General features: G+C 39.7%; 1 protein-coding gene across 6 annotated transcripts in view; it reads left to right on the top strand.

Annotated features, from left to right (window-relative positions):
- LOC127426135 (plasma membrane calcium-transporting ATPase 3-like) overlaps positions 1-24,453 on the top strand; it is a 153,480-nt gene that overhangs the window by 67,530 nt on the left and 61,497 nt on the right. For all 6 annotated transcript variants that reach the window (XM_051672700.1, XM_051672697.1, XM_051672699.1 and 3 more), the window contains exon 2: positions 5,047-5,364. In XM_051672700.1, coding sequence (XP_051528660.1) covers positions 5,169-5,364 — 196 coding nt within the window. In that variant the 5' untranslated portion in view covers positions 5,047-5,168. The remainder of the gene's footprint in view (positions 1-5,046; positions 5,365-24,453) is intronic.

A 24,453-nucleotide genomic window follows, 5' to 3' on the forward strand; every position in this document is an offset into this window, starting at 1 on the left:
TTGAGATAGTGAATTGGTGGGTTTTTGTTAAATGTGAGCCAAAATCATCACAATTAAAAGAACCAAAGACTTAAACTACTTCAGTCTGTGTGCATTGAATTTATTTGATACACAAGTTTCACAATTTGAGTTGAATTACTGAAATAAATGAACTTTTCCATGACATTCTAATTTATTGAGATGCACCTGTATATATATATATATATATATAATTATTTTATCACTTCGTTATTTTAATTGCTTTTTAATTTCGTTTGGAGTGCAATTTGAGTTTAGAAATGTATTTGGTTTAAGTTTTTTGTTTTTTAAATAAATTAATTTTCAATGCAAAATCACTAAAGCAAGAATATTGACCGATCCCTCAGCCCGGTTGCCGATGTAATAGGATATTGCGATACTTATTATAAGCGACTTTTTTTTTCTCCATAAATTTGCTAATTATTATGGGCAGTTGCAGGTTGTGGTTTTATTTCCTCACAGCGGTCAAACATCTCCACCCACTGTTTGACCCTCCCTCTTCTACATGTTACAGATGAACTTTTTATAGGCTGTAACTTTTTCACTATGCGTCACAGCAAGGGTTATTCCATGCCATAGCATTATCCTACTAGAACAACCCCATTTTTTTTTATTTATTTTTTTTTGCAGTCAGACATTAACAATTCATGTGAGGTCATAGAGGCTGCTTTCATGGTGAGTGCATACATAAAGAGCCATTTGTAAGAAGGGGGGTCACAAAAAACTCCTCCCTTAACATTAAACATTTTGATGTTTAATGGATCAAAACTCCTCCCTTAACATTTTGTCACTGCATCTGACGCTGCTGTCTGCTTTTGAAGTCGGGTTTTCTCTGTAGGCTTTCCAGCATCTCTTAATGTGCAATTTGTGCCAAAGGCGCATTGATAAAAATGAGATGAGCCTGCTGTGATAATTGCATTGTGAGTAATCAACAATGCTGAAACATCTTAGAGGCAACGATTTGCAGCATACAAACAGAGCAAAGTTAGAAATAGAAGAAAATACTTAGATGGTGTCCTCCAATGAACAGGCCCTTAGAAGGCTTTTTTCTTTTCACATTTTTAAACTGTCAACCATGTTGTGACCGCTAACAAACTTTGGACCTAATAAGAGTGGATTTTAGCATGATTAGCCTTTTTGGTTGTACTTTCACTGCATCTGCACCCAAAGCGAAAATGCTGGTTTATATCCTGTGACTGTTGTACTTGTTACACTAGCCTACAGCCGTTTGCACTTCATTTTGATAAATGCAAATGCTCTTTGGGCTGATCTCATCCTCTAAATGTATTGTAAGGAAGCTTGCGGCATTTAAAATGATTTGATAAATGCGTTGCAGAGACTGCGTGATAAAGTGCACCATTCTTGGGTGATAGTCAGTGCAACTGTCAGGCCTTCACATAAAAGGTCTGGTTAGATTGGTTTGGAAGTATGCCCTTGGTGTAAGGGTAGTAGTGATCTCGTTGAATTTCTTTGGCATCATGAAACTTTTTACCATCACATGTATAGTATAATAGTTGGCAAAAGCTCTGTTTTTGTATTAGTGGCCACCATCTTGCTTTTTGTCATGTGATCCCCTGCCATAAAATTGTGACAAGATGCAAAGAGATTTTTTAAACTGGGCAGTGTCACTGAGGCGATAAAGGGTGGAATGATTTGCATTGGAGTGCGGTTTTGGCACTACCTTATCGGCCTACTCTGATTGCTTGAGTTACAGCTACTCAAAGAAGTATGACAGCTGTGTAAGGATGGGACATTATATTGAATTTCGAAATATCGTGAACCAAAAAAATGACAAACCACATCGAGGCAAAACGTATGATCATAAATGAAATGACCAATTAAACATCTAAATCTCTCTGTTGCTTTTTTCTACACGGTTTACAGGTTTTTCACGAGGTCCTTGAAGTGCTTAAGGTACTTGAATTAAGCTTTTAGAAATTTAAGCACTGGAGTACCTGGAAAATCACCTTGTTTTGTTGAAAAATGCTTGAGATTAAAACAAAACATTTCTTCTGTGTAATGTGTGTCCATCAAAGATGAGATCCACACACTCCACTTTCATTGAATAACGTCTTTTAATGTCCTCTCTGTTCTTTACTGTCAATTGTTGATCAAAGAGTAAAAAGAAACATTAATTTTAATCAGACATAGCACAGATGTGGCAAAGAAACCAAGAGACTGAACCGGAACATTGTGAGATGCTCATTGAACTCTGAGACAGTATCATTTTAGCGCTTTTTACACATGTTAATGTAAACTCAGTGTAAATGCTTGTAAATTGTACACATTTTTTTCAAACAATGTGAGCTCATATCTCTATAGTATATACAATTCATAATATAAAATTGATTGATGTAATGTCGGAATTTTATATTTTTTTAAAAGTTAAATTAAATTTATTAATTTAAAAGTTTTATTATAATAAAATAACAAATAAAATATATACACTTTCACATACTGTTTCAGGACAGGATCTGTTCAGTTCTGTTGCTTGTCATGCATTCAATCAGCCTGAATGTAGCCAACTATTTTTGAAAGTTTATTTGTTTGTGATCTTTTCTTATAGAGAAATGTAATGTATATATGAAACTTTATTATTTGAACTTTGAGCATTTACAGTATATTGTGTGTTAAAGAACTTTATTCTGATGAGAAAATATAATGTGCATTTTGCTCAAACATTTTTTCTAAAAGAAAAAATCTGTCATACTTTGTCATTTAAGTGTTATTATGTAGAATCGTGAACCTTATATCATACATCAAATCGAATCGTGAGATAACCACATTGTCCCATCCCTAAAGAGTAGTATTATTTACTGCATTAATTAAAATATGGTTTGCTTGGATGACAAAGACAGAAATATCCTTGATCAACTGGTTCTATATTGTCTTGTAAAACAAGTGTGGACTTTAGAAATGTTTGCCTTCGTTGCTGTTTTGTCTGAAAAAGTGATCCTCCTAAGTGTTTATAATGGCCTTTTATATTCTGTGCAAAGACAAACACATACCTTTTACTTGAATACGAATTTTGCTCCAACTTGCGTTCCTAATTTTTTTGCTTTCTGCCTTCAAATTTCGTTGCAAATTTCTTCATTAAAAACATGTTTTGTTTCATCCCCTGGAATACAACTAGTGTCATTAACAGCGTTTTTCACCCGGGTCATACAGCATTGCAACTAATGCTGTGCTGATATTTTTATCGCAGTGTTACCTGTAGTTTCCTCATTAGTGGTGTTTCCTAAAGCCAGCATCACTGTTACCATTTCAGATACATAGGGTTCAAATCCTTAGCCCTAAGTGTTAAACTTTGGTGTGGAACTTGTCCCTCAAATCAAAACATACTTCAATTTTTGCAATTTTTTGAGGACAGGTGTGCTATTACTTTTTTAAGTGAAAATATTTCAGATTTTTGCCCAACAGGTGATGAATTGGGTAAAAATATCCCACATTAAATCACATAAAAGTTTAATTCATGAGTCTATCAGCAAACACCTAGCAACCACTCACAACACCTTAGCAATTGCTTAGCAACATGCTAAAATACACTCTAATATTTTAGCAACTCTATGGCAGTGCCCTGGCAACCCCCTGCTACATTTTAGCATTGTGGTGGTGAGCACATAAAATTCTAGTTCCTAGTTCAATCTTTTTGGGATAGATTTGAAAAGGTCCTCTTCAACATGGCATGTGACAACAGATTTAGTTTTTTTTTTTTTTCAGAAGCACTCAAACATTTTATGCACACTGCAAATCTGAAGGCTTTATAATGGCCTCTCTAAATGCCTTGGGCAATGGATGACATTTGTTTGGAAACACTGTAGAGCATGTTCTTGTGGCATTTACACATTTTATCATTTACAGACATCTGTAACATTAGTACTAATGTTAGAGCTAAACTCAAACTTTACTCTGGCTAATGTGGTAGACTCATACACACACATATATAAAAAGAACAATGAAAATATGTTTTTTAAAGGCAGGCATCACTTAAGAAATTATGATCAGGCCCTTGTCTGCTGGGCCAAAATAATGTTAAAGAGATGAGAAGTCATTGACCTCTGCAGTTTCACAGTTCATGTAGTTTAAATGCAAGGCGTGACTGAAAAATCGAGTCACTTTACTCTGAATGAAACTAGACTAGCCTGATCTCTCCTCCCTGAGACTCAGTGCTATGTACTGTAAAGTGGCTATGGCTAAAACTTGACCCATTCTAGAGCTAAAACTTTAGAGGAGTGGACAGTAATCCAATCTGGGTTAAAATCCACCTCAGGGCTTTCCACCATCCAGTGGTTTGCTTTTATGGCTACTATCAGTGACTGTACATGTGTGATAGAGATAAATTGGCCGTAGTGCTCATAGATGATTCCCAGTCAAAAATTTCATCTCGGATCAGTGCAAGCACACATCAGAGGTTGACCTCCATTTTTCGTATTCTGTGTGCATAAGAAAATACGATGGAGCTGGAAGCTCGCCTATCTCACATTAACACAGGCCCCTTATCTCTGATATGGGCTGGATTTTTTTTGCTGCCAGCTTATTCTGACACCAGTAACCTCGCTCTCTCTTTTTTACTCTCTCTCTCTTTTTCCCTTCCCACCCTCCTCTGTGGGCTTAGAGACTAGCAGCAAACTGTAAACAGTTTAATTTTCTGCCAAACTGTAGATTGCTAATTGTATGACTGCAATGGACAGAATCTGGGTCTGAGATGGAGATTCCCATGAGATGTGCAAACCCTGCATCTGTATATGGGTAAAGCCTATTCTAGTGCACAAGGGAATTGTTAGTTCTTTGCAAAACTGCAGTGTGAATGTTTGTGGAAGATTCATGAAAGAGGTGGCACTGTTTCGTAACTTTTGTTTTATCCCCACCCCAGTGTTTTCTCAACATCATACTTCATTCAGAACCACAAGTTTTCCCAGCTATTTAGGTGGTGTCAGCATTTCAAAATGTTCAAACTTAGAAGTTAGGCCAGTTTCCATTGATTTGCTGAATAATTTAAAGCCTGTCTGTTTTTCACTTTTATTCCAGTTTCTCCGTGGTGCATCTTTTCTTCCGGTGCAAGCATTCCTTCACCACCCAGTTTTAAGTTTACAAGCCGACCGATTGGAAGTCTCTCGTCCTGAGGCGTGACTCACACTGAGCAAGTCAAAATGGCTAACAACACTGCAGACCACCCACAGGGGAACTCGGTCGCTGAGGTTGACCACGATGGGGACTTCGGCTGCACGATGGTGCAGCTCCGTGATCTGATGGAGCTCCGAAGTAGTGAGGCAGTTGGCAAGATTGCAGAATGCTACGGAGACGTGCAAGGGATTTGCCGCAGGCTCAAGACTTCACCAATTGAGGGTAAGCTCTACACTTGACTCAATGCCATCCTATGCAGGAAGCCTTGGTGCACATTGCAAATACACTCAGACGTTTAAAGGAATTGTTCACCCAAAAATGCAAATTTTTTCGTTGTTTACACATTTCAGTTCTCCACATTTTAATATTTGTAGAATCTTTAATAGCTATGAAAGCTTTATATGAAAGCTAAATATTTAGCTAAAAAGAGTTCCACGGTATGATGCTGCACCAGCATACTTCACTGTAGGCATGGTGGAAAGTTTGTGGGCAGTGTTGTGATACACATTGCTTTGAAAAAGCTCTGTGGTAGCTTTATCTATTCTACAAGCTCTATCTTTTTTCACATCACAATTAGGTCACTCTAGATAGATTTTCACATGGTTGATTTTGAGTAGTGACTTCTGTAGTGCCACCCAACAACTTGTTTTGCTTCGGGACCCAGATTTTACATTGGACATCATGAGGCGACCCAACATAGTAAACAACTTAATATGTATTTAATGTAGCCTGAGGCACATTTTCTTTTATCTTGCATAGTTGTGTTCATGGTTTTCAAGTATAAGGGCATGTATCAAGTAACATTATTTTTGTTGTTGATGTCAACAACACTTTAAAGCCCTTTATGTACTTTCCCTTATATTTACAGTGAAATCCAATGCATTAGGTCAATGTAGTTAGTCATTCTGAAATAATAATAAAAATAAATTATAGTAATTGTTATGAAAAAATAGTAGCCTAAACACATTAATAAACTTTAACAACTGCCACAGTTGTAATAAAAATAATGGCTTATAGATTCTACTTAACAGATTATTTAATATGAAACTATGATACTTGAAAGTCAAAATATTACAGTTAAGGTTACTACTGTTAAATCGTGATACATTTTAGTAAGGATGATGATGTGTAGTTTGAAAAAACTTTATTTTGGCTCAAAGTGCAGTGTTGCTACTTTTCTTGTCAGTGCTGTTTATAATATAAGTGCTGTGTAGCTGTTTGAGAGGTTTGACTCCCTCTACAGCACTTTAAACTAGAAAATTCTCTCTAGAATTCAAATGGTTCTCATCAGTTTTGTGGTCTGTGGCATGATATTGAGGGAAGCCTGGTTGATGCACAAGCGCTCCAGACAGTAGATTAGAGCAGCGCAGATCATTGACACGAGTGGTTCTGGGATTGCTCGCACATACTCATGCACAATGCAGGCTTCAATTGCACCTTGAAAATATCGCGTTTCAGATGCGAAGCAGACGTGTATAAAGTGCCGAACACAAGATTAGCATTAAATTTGCTTACATTTTCAACTGAGGTAGAGCCATGGTATTCCTCTTTCCCTTCTCTCCATGACCCAGTCCGAACAGACCTGCGACTCACTTTTAAGTCGCGACCCGCCAGCTGAGAAACACTGCTCTAATACATGCCAATGTTATGTAGAGCTCCTGAGATGGTTGACTGGCACCTTCTCTCTGTTCTCAGCAGCTGAGCTCTGTGATTGTTGCCATCTCTGTGGTTTCTCACTCCAGTCTACTTGTTTGTGCAGAAAGCCTTGAGGGACGTCTTTTTCTAGGCACTGTTTTGGTGGTTGAATGTAGTTTGAACCTCTTGATAATTGAACAAACAGCATCCTCTTTTCCTAGATTAAGCAATTGTTTGACTTCTTTGGAATGGTCTTTAGTCTTCACTGACACAACTGTCCTTCAGATTCACTGCCACTACCTTGTTATGCAGAGAATGTGTAGTTAAGTCTGTATATAACATGTCTGGCCACGTTTATTCAAACGGAACTGGGAAATGTCATAAGCCAGATTCGAACTCGACCACCACATCTCAATGTGTAGGAGCACATACGTCAGTATTTCCAGCACAATTCTGATATTTTAGCAGGGGAATCCCCACCGCAATCAATGTGGATTGTAGTTTGATTGTCTGTTACCCATTGATGTCAATATAATTGAATGTTTGAAAGAAATTCTATGTCTGCTCCTGAAAGAGTTAATGATTGACTTGTAGAGATCAATTGTAGATCAAAAGCAGCTGTGTCCTCATTAGGACAATTGTTTATCTTCTGCGACCCAGTAACTAAATACTTTTATGAAAAGAATAGTTAAGCCAAAAAGGAAAATTCTGTCAGTATTTACTCACCCTCATGTTTTTCCAAACCAATATGGCTTTCTTTCTTCTGTGGAACACAAAAGGACATATTTTATACAATGTTGCGATTGCTGATTCCAATACAATAGCACTTGACAGTGACTCAGTTTAAAGCTTAAACGAGCACCCAACATTTTCGTAAAAGTAGTCTATGTGAATCGTGCATCATATTCCAAGTCTTCTTAACACCTACGATCATATGTATGTATGATGAACAGACTGAAATTTAAGTTGTTCTCTCTCAATCAAATAGTTTGGTCACGAGATGCACAAGAACCAGTGAGCTTAATAATTACTCAAATTTTGGTCTGTTCATCATACAAAGTGATCACAGGGCTCCAAACTAAATAAAAATTATTACTTAGGAGCCACTGGTTCCTTAACTGAAACATTAAGGAGCCAAATAGCTATTTTTAGTCACCAAGTCATATAATTGCTCTATTTAAATTGTTGCTTAGAAACAAGATAGAAAGCAGAAGAAAAGACAGCTGATAACCCATTAATCAATGGTTTAAGAAACAGTATACAATATATAGTTGATAAGATACGTAAGTTTGCATTCCCCTTTTGTCTAATCAGTGTTCACACCCCTTTCATAATTTATACAAATATAAGATATAATTATTTATTTTTTTATTTAGTACTGCCCTTCAGAATCTACATAAGCAGATATTTACATAAAGCATAATATGCAAATAGTATTGTGTTGCCTTCTTGAGCATCAAGGAATTTTTGCACCTTGTGTAATAGTTGTGCATGAGTCCCTCAATAGTCCTAAGTGTCAAAAGTTGGATCTGATATATAGAGTCTCTGACCCGTCGAGGCATGGACTCCACAAGACCTCTGAAGGTGTCCTGTGTTATCTGGCACCAAGACGTTAGCAGCAGATCCTTTAAGTCATGCAAGTTGTTAGGTGGGTCCTCCATGGATCGGACTTGTTGGTCCAGCACATCAGATAGATGCTCAATCAGTTTGAGATCTGGGGAATTTGGAGGCCAAGTCAACACCTTGAACTCTTTGTCATGTTCCTCAAACCATTCCTGAACAATTTTTGCAGTGTGGCAGGGTACATTATCCTGCTGAAAGAGGTCACTGCCATCAGGGAATACCGTTGCCATGAAGGGGTGTATGTGATCTGCAACAGTCTTTAGGTAGGTGATACGTGTCAAAGTAGCATCCACATGAATGCCAGGACCCAAGGTTTCCCAGCAGAACATTACCCAGAGCATCACACTGCCTCCGCCAGCCTGCCTTCTTCCCATAGTGCATTCTGCTTTCATCTCTTCCCCAGGTAAACGGCGCACACGCACCCAGCCGTCCACGTGATCTAAAAGAAAATGTGATTCATCAGACCAGGTCACCTTCTTCCATTGCTCCATGGTCCAGTTCTGACGCTCACGTGCCCATTGTAGGCAGTTTCGGTGGTGGACAGGGGTGAGCATGGGCACTCTGACACAATCTGAGTGACTGTGTGTCCTGACACCTTTTATCATGGTCAGCATTAAGCTTTTCAGCAATTTGTGCCACAGTAGCTCTTTTGTGGGATCGGACCAGACGGGCTAGCCCTCGCTCCCCACGCCCATCAATGAGCCTTGGTCTCACCAGTTGTCCTTCCTTGGAACACTTTTGGAAGGTACTAACTACTGCATACCGGAAACACCCCACAAGACCTGTCGTTTTGGAGATGCTCTGACCCAGTCATCTAGCCATCACAATTTGGCCCTTTTCAAACTTGCTTGGATCCTTACGCTTGCCCTTTTTTCCTGCTTCCAACACATGAAATTCAAGAACTGACTGTTCACTTGCTGCCTAATATATCCCACCCCTTGACAGGTGCCATTGTAACGAGATAATAAATGTTATGCACTTCACCTGTCAGTGGTTTTAATGTTGTGGCTGATCAGTGTATAAGTGGTGCGGGACTTTTAATTATAAAGATGCCCAAAATACACATGGGACTTCAATTTTGAAATGCCTGCTCTCCCAGTTGTGAACACACTGATGGATGATTCGCTGAGAAAGTGACTCTGATTCAAACTGCTAACCTGAGCTCCTGAGTTCACACACACTGTTCTTTTCAAGTGATTCATGAAAAAGACCCAGTTCAAAAGAGTAATTTGGTCATGACACTCTTGCACTGGGTTTGTTGTTGCTTGCGGTGCAGCGAGCTCATCACAACAGAACGGGTGAAAAGCGGCGCAAGACACACTGGTGGTGCGCGCTCTAAAGATGTATTCAGTAACTCACAAGATGATATCTGAGGAAACCGCATATGAACACGCACAACCCGACTGTCGCCATTGGCAACTAGATTGTAAATTACTGTTGCAATCAATTATTTTAGGTCGCATTTGCAACCATTTTAGTTGCAGTCTGGAGCCCTGGATCAGATGCCTTCAGAAGACTTGGAATATGACCAGCAAATCACATGGATTACTTTTAGGACACTTAACCATCATGGTTAATTTTAAAGTGAGTCACTATCAACTGTTATTGTATGGGAATCATTATTTAAAAGACATCCTTCTGCGAAAGAAAGTCGTGAGGTTATGAGGGTGAGTAAATAATGAGAGAAGAATTTTCATTTTAAGGTGAACTATTCTTTTTTTATAATATTTTTTTAACATCAAGCAATGTAGAGTTAAAATAATTAATTTAGAGTTTCAGTGCTTAGAAATACAGAATTCACAAATAACTAAATTTAAATGTAGGGTTCGTAATGCACTGCAATGAGAGAATTAGTTAAGGCTTTATATACTTTTGCACTAAGACACTAGTATTTAAGGTTGGAAGGTCTCAGGAAGTGAGATGCTTGTACTTTGGTAAGGGCTAATATGAGGACTAATGGTTCAAACCAAAAGAAGAGTCTGATTATTGAGCACAGTGAGTAATCATAGAGCTTGAAATGTCACTTCATGACAAGATAATTCTTCTCTCAGGATGTGGCCTTGTTTTTCTCCAGGGGTCAGGGGTTTGGTTAAGGAAATCGTTTACCATCAAACCATCTTGAAGAGTTCTCTTGTTTTATGATACAAACATGGCACTGAAGGTGACATAGCTTATCTAAAGGAAAGCCAAATTCCCATTGTGACCTTTTAAAGTTTTTGAGTACTCGGGTACACGGTCATGGCAGCAATGATCGATCATGAAAACGATGATTGATATTGATCACGCATGATGTGACTTTTCACTTAATTCGAAATCCAGTGACAATTACCTGACAACTAAACACAAACGTGTCAAAGAGGGAGCTTATTTTTAATTTTGAGATTGATTACGTTGTGATTTTGAGGGGTACATTGATTATCAGAGACGTCTCATAGCAACCAAACTGATACAACTCTGCAATGCTATCGTTACGATCATCAAAACAATTAGAGTGTAATTAACCATGTTTTGAACAGCAAAACGTTTGCACATTTTATTATCATTTAATATAAGAACTTTGACTCGTTAATGGATATTATTTAATAAAAGTGAATGTTTGTCACTGACTGTAAACCTCCCTGCCCTGCATGACGTAACACACACCTGCATCTTGACGAAATGAATGAAGATTTACGAACGAGTTCCCAAGTTAGATGTCCGATATAAAGTGTCATTCAAGTGTTTATGCTGTATTAACGGTAAATGTGTTAATCGTGATTAAGAAAAATGAAAGCGTTAAACTTTTTGAATGAATCGCATGCGTTAACACATTAATTCTGACAGCTCTAATATATATATATATATATATATATATATATATATATATATATATATATTAGGGGTGTAACGTTTCAAATTTCTCACGGCACGGTTTTAGGGTCACGGTTTCGGTATGGTTCGGTATTTGTTATGTTCAGGGAAAAACAATTTATTACTGCCAAATCCAAAGTAAAAATATTCTATTTGGTAACAGACACTTCAAGAGATTTGCCCTCACTACAAATAACCATGGTTTTACTACAGTAACCATAGTTTAAGCATTACATTTGTAGTAAAACCATAGTAACCACAAATTAACATGGTTACTGTCATGGTTACAATGCTAAAATCAAGGTTACTATATGGAAACTACAGTATTACTGTTGTAAAACAGTTAATTGTATCAAAACTATGATTTCTGCCAAGAAAACCATGGTGATAGCAGTCATTATTACTTCAGTCATGGCTACTACAATATTACTATAGTAAAAACATGGTTACTATATGGCTACTACAGTATTACTACATAAAACCGTGGTCAATTCTATCAAAACCATGATTTCTGCTAAGAAAACCATGGTGACAACAGTACCTGTTATTACAGTCATGGTTACTACAATATTATTATAGTAAAATCATGGTTAATTTTCATTAGGGTCCTTAACTAAAAACAAAAACAAAACTTTCTCTAATTACTAACTTTTTAACTTAATACCTAAATTATTAGGCTACATGCATCAACATAAAGTGCATTTCAAACTCAACTCAAAGTATATTCAACATTCAGAATCTGTACATTACTATAGAAGAAATAAACTTGCTATTAATGAATACGAGAATGGATGTCATAACGCGACTCAAGTATTTTAATCATACGCGGAAATCCCACATCTTCATCAACGGAGTAAGAGCAACATAAATTTGGCTATGAACACCCCAAGTGCTTTAGTTCTTGTTTCATGTCTGTCCGAACTAGCACCGAGTGCCTGCTTAAAGACGAAAGGGAGTGTGTCTGTGTGCAGTTTCGGGCTCACCTGCGGCTCTGTGCGCGCCACGCGCTATCTAGCCTCAGGTGATGTTGGCGTAAATAGCTAATCAAATATCGATGTATTACCAGTATATGGCACTTGCGTCGAGCAATGTCTGCAAACAGTGCCTGTTTTGTAAACATTTGTAAAAGTTCCCAGACAGGAGACTTAAATGATGCAGGGTCTTCTCTCTTGCAACTTGTTTTCTCCACTTGCCATTTTGCCAACTTACGCATGCAGAACTGTAATGTCATCAACTGATTTAACATACTAACAGTTAATAGGACAGCTTCTCTCTGTAGAAAGTTGACCCACTTGAAACACAGTCAGAGGGTCCATCTACAGAGCCATACAGATGGATTAGCGGAGGTTACAACTGCGCATGTCTATTTGCCACTTTATTTTCTTTGCCAAACTGTATGATCCAGATGCATTATTAAACTAGAGACGAACCGCAGAGCAAATGCTTACCGAACCATGGTTGGCGAACCGTATGGTTTGTTATACCCCTAATATATAATTTGGATTTCCTAATAATCTGAATAGCCTGACAGAGAAGCTTAGGGTGTGTTCACACTTGTAATTCGGTTCTCTTGGTTCTCTTGGTCCGGACCAAAAAAGAAAATGATAAATTTAGTCCTGGTTCACTTAGCGTTCACACTGGCATTTTTAACACTGAACCTAAAGATACAAAACAAAAGGCATAAGGATAACATCATAACCTGATTGGACAGCTTTTATCACGATTATTTTGCAACGGACCTTGCCGAACATCCAAAGAAATTCTGGCTACTGGGCTAAATGCGTTTGTTGGATTTATGTGTGTGTGTGTGTATATATATATATATATATATATATATATATATATATATATATATATATATATATATATGGTGGTATTTTTACCAGCTGAGAACAAACGAAGAGCTAATAAAATGTGTAAAGGAGTCAAAACAGCACCAAGAATTCCTTCGTTGCACACACAAACGAAGATATGCTGCAAGGACGGCTGACGGCGGTTCCAACGCCAGTATCGAACTGTAATGGGCAACATAGCTTCTATGATGAGAAGAACCAGGTATGCTTTGGGTCAGTATTAAAGGCAAATTATTTCCTGTTATTGGTCCGTTTAGATGTCTTTGGTCCATGCTGCGTTCATATATCAATTGAACCGCACCAGAGTTCTTTTGGAAGCGGACCGAGACCGAATGTCTCGGTCCGCTTGTTTAGTGCGCACCGTTCGATGGCAGCATTCACACTCACCATTAGGTTCGGATGGCAGCATTCACACTTGTTCAAATGAACCACACTAACAGAGCAATTGCACCAGAGTTTGTTTTAATTGAACCAAACCTGCCAAGTGTGAACACACCCTTAATGACCATCCATCTATTCAGCAGGCCTAAACAATCCCAGATTGAGTGAGGGAGATTATAAATGCTATAATTTTGTCTGCGTTATCCTCTCTTAGCTCTAATATGGTATCATTGATCGCAAAGAGATTGTGATTAGTTAGCTCAGACAGCACCTCTCCCAGTCACCATAATGTCATCCAGTTGTATTTACACGTGGTCTATACTGTGATATAAAATTATTTTATTTTCTACAGATTTAATGTTGTCTATTGAGTGCATGTGAAATTCAAGCAACACTTTTCTTAGTTATAGTTGTATGCAATGGGTGGTGTGTGAAATGAACCTGTTGAGTAAGTCCAGAAAATCCCTGGGGTTGAGTGCCAAGAGATGAGTCAGGTGGTATTTAGAAAGGGCACTGGAAGCAGGGGATGAAGATGTACCAAAATTCCCTCATGCACACCACTGCACTCATCCAGTTGAGATGGTGGTTCTTTGGGGATCCATTCATCCCAGTGACTTTCAGAGCACACTACTAGAAAAGAGAGAATCTTAGATGGTAAATACAGTGTAAAGGCTAAGGTGTTTGGGTGTGTGGGAGTGTGTTGAACCGTCTCAGCTTGCTGACCTGGAGACAGTTGAATGAGGCAGTAATCACTAGATATATTAATAGGACAGTTTGGTTTAACAGGCCTTAGCATTGGTTGTGTGAAATCTGTGCCCGCAGAACTCTACAGGACCCCCGCCTCCTCCATGCTTGTTCGTATTATTAAATATTCAGACTTATTTTGATGACGCTTCCAGCTACCAATATGTAGTGTATGAAGATCTGCAATAAGCATATTTGCAGGTTGTTTTAAAAGGATGAAAAGCATCCTTTGTTTTGTTTTTTCTGAGGCTATACGCACAGAAAGAGAAAGGCACACAAATATTAATACACACAGTGTGGTTAAACATTTGTAAAAAAAAAAAAAAAAACAGCAAGGGTGCATCAAGATATTTTTGTACATAAATACATTGTTAGGCTGTCAAATTCTAAATTTGAATATTCATCGAATTTAAGATAAAAATGCTTTTTCGAATGTTAAAATGAGCATTCAAATTTTGGTTTGTGCGCCAAGCACTGATGACTTCAGACCTATTACATTATTGGGCTAAAGAGATGCAGTGCAACGAATAAAACAGAACGCAGGTGTTGCAGTGATGCAGTGTCTAAAAAATGCAGCGCTCCTGCATGATACGCTTAAAAAAAAACAAGACGCGGCACAATGGTCAAAGATGTCTGTCTGGTGCATGATTTCATTAAAAAGACGGACGTGTTCGGTGTGAACAGCCTCTTAGGTGGAGGTCTTTGGCTGTTGGGTCTTGACTATGCCTTGCTCTTTTATCAGCGTTGCGCTGCATAAGCATTAGGTACATACAACTTTATTTAAGGAAAAACACTGTGGTACCGCTGGAATGAAGTTTAAATCTGTGGTAGTACTATGGCACTGGTATAGGCTACTGTGTAGCAGAGAACATAGAACCATCTATTGAATTGTTTCTTTTCTAATTTTTAAATTAAGATTTGAGAACATGAACCGGTTAAATATACTGTCTTTATCATTTTATGGACTTTTGTTAACAGCCAGATATTTTCTTTGCAATAAACAGTTGCAATAACATAATGCTACTTGGTTTATATTGATTCATTGCGCCCTCTTGTGGACATAGGAGGCAATGTCAATTTAAAAGTCAAATGTCTTTAAGCTTTTCAGACGGATCTCACAGTGAAATCGGAAACATTTCTTTAGATAAAATCAGTGCTTACTGAAATTTGAAACACTGCCCCCAGTGGCCAAAGTGGTAATTGTTGATGGGCGTATGGTGTAATGTCCACAGAGGGGCGCGAAAAGCAATTTGTGAAGCAAGTTGTTTTCATCTGTACAGGCTGTAATACAGTGAAGAGGAATGCATATTTTATAAACTGAACCCCCAACCCAAACCTAACCATCATTAGAGTAAACATTTTATGTTAGAGGGAAAAATGCAGCCTCAGAATCAGTCACTTCATGGTTTCAATGCAGGATCCGAACACAGGTCTCCCACACTGCTGACGCAACGTGCTTCCGGTCATGCCACAGGTGAAGGTAAACATGCAGGAGCTGATGCAGTGTTGTCTGATAGGAGATGGTGCTTGTCAGTGAGTCCACATAATGAAGCTGATCTTAGGGAACTGGAAGTCTCGGAAACAACATGCCGACTTCCCATGTGATCATACTTTTTCCCCTTCCTGAAATAATGTCTTTTAAAATTCGAATATAATTAAAATTTTTGTCATATTTCAGTGAAAATTTTTATTTGGATTCTCAACTCTGTGGACAGCCCTAATACATTGCACTGGTAATTCTTAATTGCATTCCAGTCAAGAAAACTTAAATGAAAACAAATATAAGAGGCAATTTTTCTTTTTTTTTAAGTGGCTGTAGTCTAGTATGTCTTAATGTGGACTTTCCTCATCAGATTTTGTCCTCAAAAAAATGCATTAAAGTTTAAAACAAAGTGACACTTTTTTCTCTCACTCTTTTCTCCCCCTAGTGTTTCAATTAAAGGCTAATTGAAGACCAGTCTTGCATGACAAATTTAAGACCTTTTTTAAGAGTATATGTCCTTAAATTCTCATAGAAATATTCTCCTTGTAATGAATGAGGCTGGTATCCCTTCAGCCGACCACCAGAGGGAGCCCTCTCCGGAATACTGACACTATACCGTTTCGTCTATGGTGACTTCCTGTTTGTACTATATAAATAGCCATGCTTCTCCATTGTGACTTTGTGAAGTACTGCCAGTTTCACTGCCTTACCAAGCGTTATTCTCATTGTCTGTTTCATTGCCTACTTGTTATGACCATTGTGCCTGTTTTACTGGATTACCGGTTTTTGGATTACTGTTTTGCTCTGTTTGCCTGGTTGGACTGATTACCTGCGTAATGACTACTTTGCCTGCTTCTACGATTACATCTCTGCCTTGTGTCTTGGATTTGTTTGCTGATTGTAATAAACTTCTTGCATATGGATTCTACCTTCGCCTCCATGTCGAGTCCCACCAATGAATCCAGCTGAAGTTTCTCAGCTCCAGGCTGCATTCGCTCACTAGAGCGAACTGCTCAAAGGTTTCCAGGAACAACTGAACTGCCTAAGAGCTGAAAATGAGAACCTCACCCGCTATATCCGTTCTCTTCCATCTCCACAAGCGACACCGGTAAGAATCGCTCTTCCTGATAAGTTTGATGGCTCGCCAGAGAAATGTAAGGGATTTTTACATCAATATAAATTATATATCTCCAATCAACAAGAGTCATTCAGTCAGGAGTCCAAGAAATGTGCATTTATGATGACGTTACTTATTAGACTAGAAGCACTAGACTGGGCCTCAGCTGTTTGTGAGAGTGATAATCGGCTTCAAACGTCATTTGATTACTTCGCTTCCCAGATCCATGAAGTGTTTGAATATGCCAGGGTTCACGTTCTGCAGCTGACTTTGCCGTACACTTCAGGACATTAGCAGCCCAAAGTGGATGGAATGAGATTGCACTCAAGAATGTGTTCAGAGAGGGACTGAACTACAATCTGCAGGCCGAAGTCGCATGTAAGGGTGAAGATTCAACACCCACTGAATTCATTTAGTTGGCAGTAAGGATTGATAATTTACTGTGCAATTCACCACGTTCAAAGATTAGCTCCAAGTCACAACCATCAGCCCATAGTCAAGTCCAGGCATGCCCCAAAGCTTCTGAACCGATGCAGATCACCTATATCAGAGTTTCTGATGAAGAACGCGATCGTCGTCATCGGGAGCGACTGTGTTATTACTGTGGTGAAAGGAATCATCGAAACTCCACATGCCCTCACAAAGGCAAGAAATATCAAGACTCCAGAACTATAGTGAGTACCATGAACATTTCATCTCCCACAAACCACAGTTTCTCTCTTCTCATTGAGCTCTCCTTTGATAAATTGAAATCTGTTTCTGCACTTCTCGACTCAGGGGCTGCTGTGAATTTAATTCACCAAGGTCTAGTATGAGAACTCCATATCCCTACAGTACCTTGTATACCTCACCATTAACATTATTGCGGTGATTAATGCACCTATAGGCACAGGTATCACTCACCAAACTGTTCCAGTGACACTATGGGTTGTATTGTTTCACACAGAGATCATATCTCTATGTCATCGACTCACCCAAGTATCATCTTATCCTGGGTCACCCATGGCTGGCTATCCATGATCCCATCATCTCCTGGAACCAGGGTGAGTTAAAACAATGGTCAGATTATTGTCAGTCTAATTGTCTTCATGTCACAGTCATCATGCCATGTTTGACTACCAGCATCTAAAGTCCTAAGAACCAAGCTCAAGTCTAGGTCCCGAGGGAATATTCTAAATTCTCCGAGGTATTCAGCAAAATCAAGGCTACACAATTACCCCCTCATCGTCCATGGGACTGCGCTGTTGAGTTACTTCCCAACATGGCACCTCTTAGGAGCAAAGCCTATCCATTGTCAAGACCTGAAACCATGGCCATGGAGACTTACGTCGAAGAGGCTTTAGCTTCAGGGTTCATTCGTCTTTCCACCTCACCAGCTGCAGCAGGCTGCTTCATTGAGAAGAAAGATGGAGGGCTCCGACTACCGTGGATTGAACACAGTGTCTATTAAGTACAGGTACCCACTCCCTCTTGTTCCGTCTGCCCTAGAACAACTACGTGAAACACGCATCTACACAGAACTGGATTTGAGAAGTGCATACAACTTGAGAGGGAGGCGAGTGGAAAACCGCATTTATCACCACTAGGGGGCACTATGAATACCAGGTGATGCCTTATGGCCTGGCCAATGCACCAGCTGTGTTCCAGTCATTCATCAATGAGATCTTCAGAGACCTCCTCAACAGATGTGTCATCGCCTACATTGACCACATACTCATATACTCCAAGATAAAGCACAACACATTAAAGACGTTAAAATGGTCATCTCCTGCCTTCTGAAACACCAACTCTACATGAAAGCAGAGAAGTGAGTTCCACGTTACCCATACAACATTCTTAGGGTATATCATCAGTCATAAAGGCGTTGAGATGGATGACTCCAAGATCCTGGCAGTCACAGAGTGGCCAAGACCCAACACTGTTAAGGAGCTACAACGTTTCCTGGGTTTTGCGAACTTCTACAGGCGGTTTATCCACAACTACAGTCTCATCTCTGTTCTTTTAACATCATTACTCAAGGGAAAACCACCCAAGCTACCATGGAGTGACTCTGCTCAAAAGGCCTTCGACACTCAAGACAAGTTTCATGACCGCCCCATTCTCAAGCACCCAGATCCTAACCAACCGTTCATCGTGGAAGTGGATGCTCTTTCAACGCCACGGTAACCCTGGTAAACTTTATCCTGTGCTTTTCCCGCAAACTAAACTCGGCTGAAAAGAACTACACTCCATGAAGGCTGCATTAGAAGAGTGGCGCCACTGGCTTGAAAGTTCTGTCCATTTATTCCAAGTAATCACCGACCATAAGAACCTGCATAAGGGAGCAAAACGTCTGAATCCACAACAAGCCCGATGGGCACTCTTCTTTACAAGGTTCCAATTCACAGTCACCTACCGCTCTGGCAGTAAGAACTGCAAAGCTGATGCTCTCTCCCGTCAACATGATCCCCTTCACAACATACCTCAAAACTAATCTATACTCCCACCTTCTGTCAACACACCCATAAGCTGGGACATCATGGAAGAGATCCAAAGAGCCCAACAAGCAGACCCTGCACCACCCGAATGCCCTCCAACAAAACATTATGTACCATGCGTTCTATGCCAAAGAACAATCCAATGGATCCATACCTCCCTCAGCACTGGACACCCTGGCATCCAGAAAACTATAAGCCTGGTACTTTAACTTATTTTGGTGGCCTTCAATCATTAATGATGTCACTGCATACATTAAAGCATGTCAAGCTTGTGCAAAGTCTAAAACCCCCAGAGACCTGCCAGCCGGCCTGCTACAGCCACTGCCTATCCCTCAGAGACCCTGGTCCCACCTGTCTGTCGACTTCATCACTGATCTGTCAAACTCCAATGGGTATACCACCATCTTTGTTATCATTGATCATTTCTCTAAGTCATGCTGACTAATCCCATGAAAGGTCTACCCACTGCCATGGAAACTGCTAACGCTCTGTTCCACCAAGTTTTCAGGATCTATGGTCTGCCAGAAGACAGTGTCTGACCGGGGACCACAGTCAACATCAACATCAGTCTTGCGTCTGGTTATCATCCGCAAGCAAACGGACAGGTGGAGAGACTAAACCAGGAAATCGGCAGATACCTTTGGTCTTACTGCAGTCGAGAACAACAGAGGTCGTCATCGAGGGGGAAGATGCAGTATCTGGTGGACTGGGAAGGTTATGGACCATAGGAGAGATCTTGGGTAGCCAACAAGGACATTCTGGACCCATCATTGATCCATGACTTCCACCGAGTGCACCCAAATCGTCCTGCACCACAACCAAGGGGACGACCCACAAGAAGAACACCTGGAGTTGTTCCTGGGGGGGGGGGTTCTGTAACGAATGAGTCTGGTATCCCTTCAGCCGACCACCAGAGGGAGCCCTCTCCTGAATACTGACACTATACCGTTTCTTCTATGGTGACTTCCTGTTTGTACTATATAAATAGCCATGCTTCTCCATTGTGACTTTGCGAAGTATTGCATATTTCACTGCCTTACCAAGCATTATTCTCATTGTCTGTTTCATTGCCTACTTGTTATGACCATTGTGCCTGCGTTACTGGATTACCGATTTTTGGATTACTGTTTTGCTCTATTTACCTGTGTAATGACTACTTTGCCTGCTTCTACGATTACATCTCTGCCTTGTGTCTTGGATTTATTTGCTGATTGTAATAAACTTCTTGCATATGGATTCTACCTTTTGCCTCCATGTTGAGTCCCTTACACTCCACAGCAAGAGCATTGTGTCCTGTTAGCATGGTTTATTACTTTCATTCCACTGCAGAGGCGAGTTGGACATCCTCACATCCCTGACACATCATTAAGAGCTGATTAACACTTCCTTAATCGGACAGAAAATTTAGAATGGAAAGTGGATCTTTTCTTGCTATTTTTGCATACTTAAGCTACATGGTAGCAAGGTCTACCATCGTAGTAGTACTGCAATATTGCAGAAATATAGAATTTATAATAAACCTTATATAACCATTTATAGTTATTACTTTGGTAGGTCTGCCAAAACACTACAACAGCAGTTTATCGTAGATGTAACATGCAGTTTTTCAATGTGGGTAGATAATATCACTTACCATGGAAAATATGCTGTTTTATGATCTCATAAAAACAATACTGTCAAACACTCTTCCATATTCACCTATTGGGCTTTATGAAAAACTTAGAAAATACATAGAATAGACTATGCTAATGTGTTCTGATGTCAAGTGGGAAAGCACTGGAAGATTTGAATACATTTATTTGGCAGATGCTTTTATCCAAAGCGACTTACAAAAGAGGAATAAATACATAAGCGATTCATCTTAAGGAGACAGTGTTACGAAAAGTGCTGCATTAAAGTTTCACTAGCATTAGAATAACAGTATCCAAGACAGATTAGAGTGCAACAAGAATATATATATATATATATATATATATATATATTTGTTTTTTTTTATGAGTGCTCATGGAAAAGATGAAAGTTATTCCACCAACGTGGTACAGTGAAACCGAAAGGCCGGGAAAGTGTTTTGGTGCCTCTTTGTGTTGGTACAACAAGGCGCTGCTCATTAGCCGACCGCAGACTTCTGGTGGGAACATAGCTCTACAGAAATGATTATAGGTATGCTGGAGCAGACCCATTGACTTGAATTTGATACGTGCATCAACCGGCAGCCAGTGAAGAGAGACAACGAGTGATGTAACATGCGCTGTCTTTGGTTCATTAAAGACGAGACCTGCTGCTGCATTCTGGATCATTTGCAGGGGCATAATTGCACATGCAGGGAGGCCTGCAATGAGAGCATTACAGTAGTCCAGTCTAGTTATGACAAGTGACTGAACAAGAAGTTGTGTGGCATGTTCAGAGAGGAAGGGTCTTATTTTCCTGATACTGTAGAGTGTAAATCTACATGATTGTGTCTTTGAGATGTGGTCTGTGAAATTGAGTAAACCTAGATTTCTGACCATTTGGAAGGCGTTACTGTAGTTGAACCCAGCTGCACGGTGATGTTGTGTTCAACAGCAGGGTTGGCTGGAAAGATGAGGAGCTCAGTCTTCACTGGGTTAAGTTGCAGGTGGTGTTCCTTCATCCAGGCCGAGATGTCTGCTAAACAGGCAAAAATCGAGCAATCACCGTGGTGTCGTTGGGCTGGAAAGACAAGTAGAGCTGTGTGTCATCGGCGTAGCAGTGGTAAGAGAAACCATGTGCCTGAATAATGGGTCCAAGTGATGTTGTGTACAAATGGAATAACAAATAGCAGATGCTATTTGCACCCTGGTGAAAATAAAGGTGGATGTTATTTACACCCCAGTGCAAATAGTGACAAATAATATTTTTCACCCCAACTCTAGTACAGCTAATGGTAGATGCTATTTGCACCCTGGTGCAAATAGTGGCAGATACTATTTGCATCCCTATTTATATACTAATATACAGTATAGGGGCATCACTGCAACATGTTTATTGTGTTTATTTAGAGACCCACAGACACACTACACAAACCCATACCCTTAAATCTAACCTTAACCTTCCTTTACAAAAATTAACCATGGTTTTACAACAGTAACATTTGTATCACCATGGTATTTTGTAGGCTTGGGATCGATGCCTTATTCATGCATCGATAATTGGAAGATTTTCCCGATGATCATCAATATATCTGGGTTTTTTTTCAGATATAAATAAGGGTACACATTGCACTAGTCTTTGTGTTTTCAAACATATTTCTCAACACAACTTTGGTAAGTGTAAGTGGCAGGGTAAATTAAAGGGGGTTGCACACTGTACGTGTCTAGCGGATGACATCAGTGGATGATATTTTGCTTATATGCATCTTTCAAATAGTCTACACAATGTATTTTCAGTTAAAGTGTGTCTTTTTGTGGTTTGACAGCTTAAATGAAACCTCTTTAAAGATACATACAGAGAAATTGCATAATAATTTCTATTCGTTCCGTATGCACAGTTAAACCAATTTCATACACTAACCTGGAAATGGACGTTACTTTCGTTCTTGAAGAATTAGAAAAACCTCTGTAACTTTTGTGCATATGCGTCCTGTGCAAGGAGCTCAAAAATAACTGTCCTACAGTGCATCCAGAAAGTATTCACAGCACTTCACTTATTCCAAATTTTGTTATGTTACAGCCTTATTCCAAAATGGATTAAATTCATTATTTTCCTCAATTCTACAAACAATACCCCATAATGACAACGTGAAAGAAGTTTGTTTGAAATCTTTGCAAATTTATTAAAAATAAAAAACGGAAAAAAAAATCCCATGTACATAAGTATTCACAGCCTTTGCTCAATACTTTGTTGACGCACCTTTGGCACCAATTACAGCCTCAAGTCTTTTTGAGTATGATGCTACAAGCTTGGCACACCTATTTTTGGGCAGTTTCTCCCATTCTTCTTTGCAGGACCTCTCAAGCTCCATCAGGTTGGATGGGGAGCTTCGGTGCACAGCCATTTTCAGATCTCTCCAGAGATGTTCAATTGGATTCAAGTCTGGGCTCTGGCTGGGCCACTCAAGGACATTCACAGAGTTGTCCCGGAGCCACTCCTTTGTTATCTTGGCTGTGTGCTTAGGGTTGTTGTCCTGTTGGAAGATGAACCTTCGCCCCAGTCTGAGATCCAGAGCGCTCTGGAGCAGGTTTTCATCAAGGATGTCTCTGTACATTGCTGCATTCAACTTTCCCTCGATCCTGACTAGTCTCCCAGTTCCTGTCGCTGAAAAACATCCCCACAGCATGATGCTGCCACCACCATGCTTCACTGTAGGGATGGTATTGGCCAGGTGATAAGCGGTGCCTGGTTTCCTCCAGACATGTCGCTTGCTATTCAGGCCAAAGAGTTCAATCTTTGTTTTTCATGGTCTGAGAGTCCTTCAGGTGCCTTCTGGCAAACTCCAGGCGGGATGTCATGTGCCTTTTACTAAGGAGTGGCTTCCGTCTGGCCACTCTACTGTACAGGCCTGATTGGTGGAGTGCTGCAGAATTGGTTGTTCTTCTGGAAGTTTCTCCTCTCTCCACAGAGAAACGCTGGAGCTCTGTCAGAGTGACCATGGGGTTCTTGGTCACCTCCCTGACTAAGGCCCTTCTCCACTGATCGCTCAGTTTGGCCAGGCTCTAGGAAGAGTCCTGGTGGTTCCAAACTTCTTCCATTTATGGATGATGTTGGCCACTGTGCTCATTGGGACCTTCAATGCTGCAGAAATTTTTCTGTACCCTTCCCCAGATCTGTGCCTCGATACAATCCTGTCTCGGAGGTCTACAGACAATTCCTTGGACTTCATGGCTTGGTTTGTGCTCTGACATGCACTGTTAACTGTGGGACCTTATATAGACAGGTGTGTGCCTTTCCAAATCATGTCCAATCAACTGAATTTACCACAGGTGGACTCCAATCAAGTTGTAGAAACATCTCAAGGATGATCAGTGGAAACAGGATGCACCTGAGCTCAATTTTGAGTGTCATGGCAAAGGCTGTGAATACTTATGTACATGTGATTTTTTTCGTTTTTTTATTTTTAATAAATTTGCAAAGATTTCAAACAAACTTCTTTCACAATGTCATTATGGGGTATTGTTTGTAGATTTTTGAGGA

This window comes from Myxocyprinus asiaticus, chromosome 35 (assembly GCF_019703515.2).
Source record: "Myxocyprinus asiaticus isolate MX2 ecotype Aquarium Trade chromosome 35, UBuf_Myxa_2, whole genome shotgun sequence".
In the NCBI taxonomy this organism is placed as follows: domain Eukaryota; kingdom Metazoa; phylum Chordata; class Actinopteri; order Cypriniformes; family Catostomidae; genus Myxocyprinus; species Myxocyprinus asiaticus.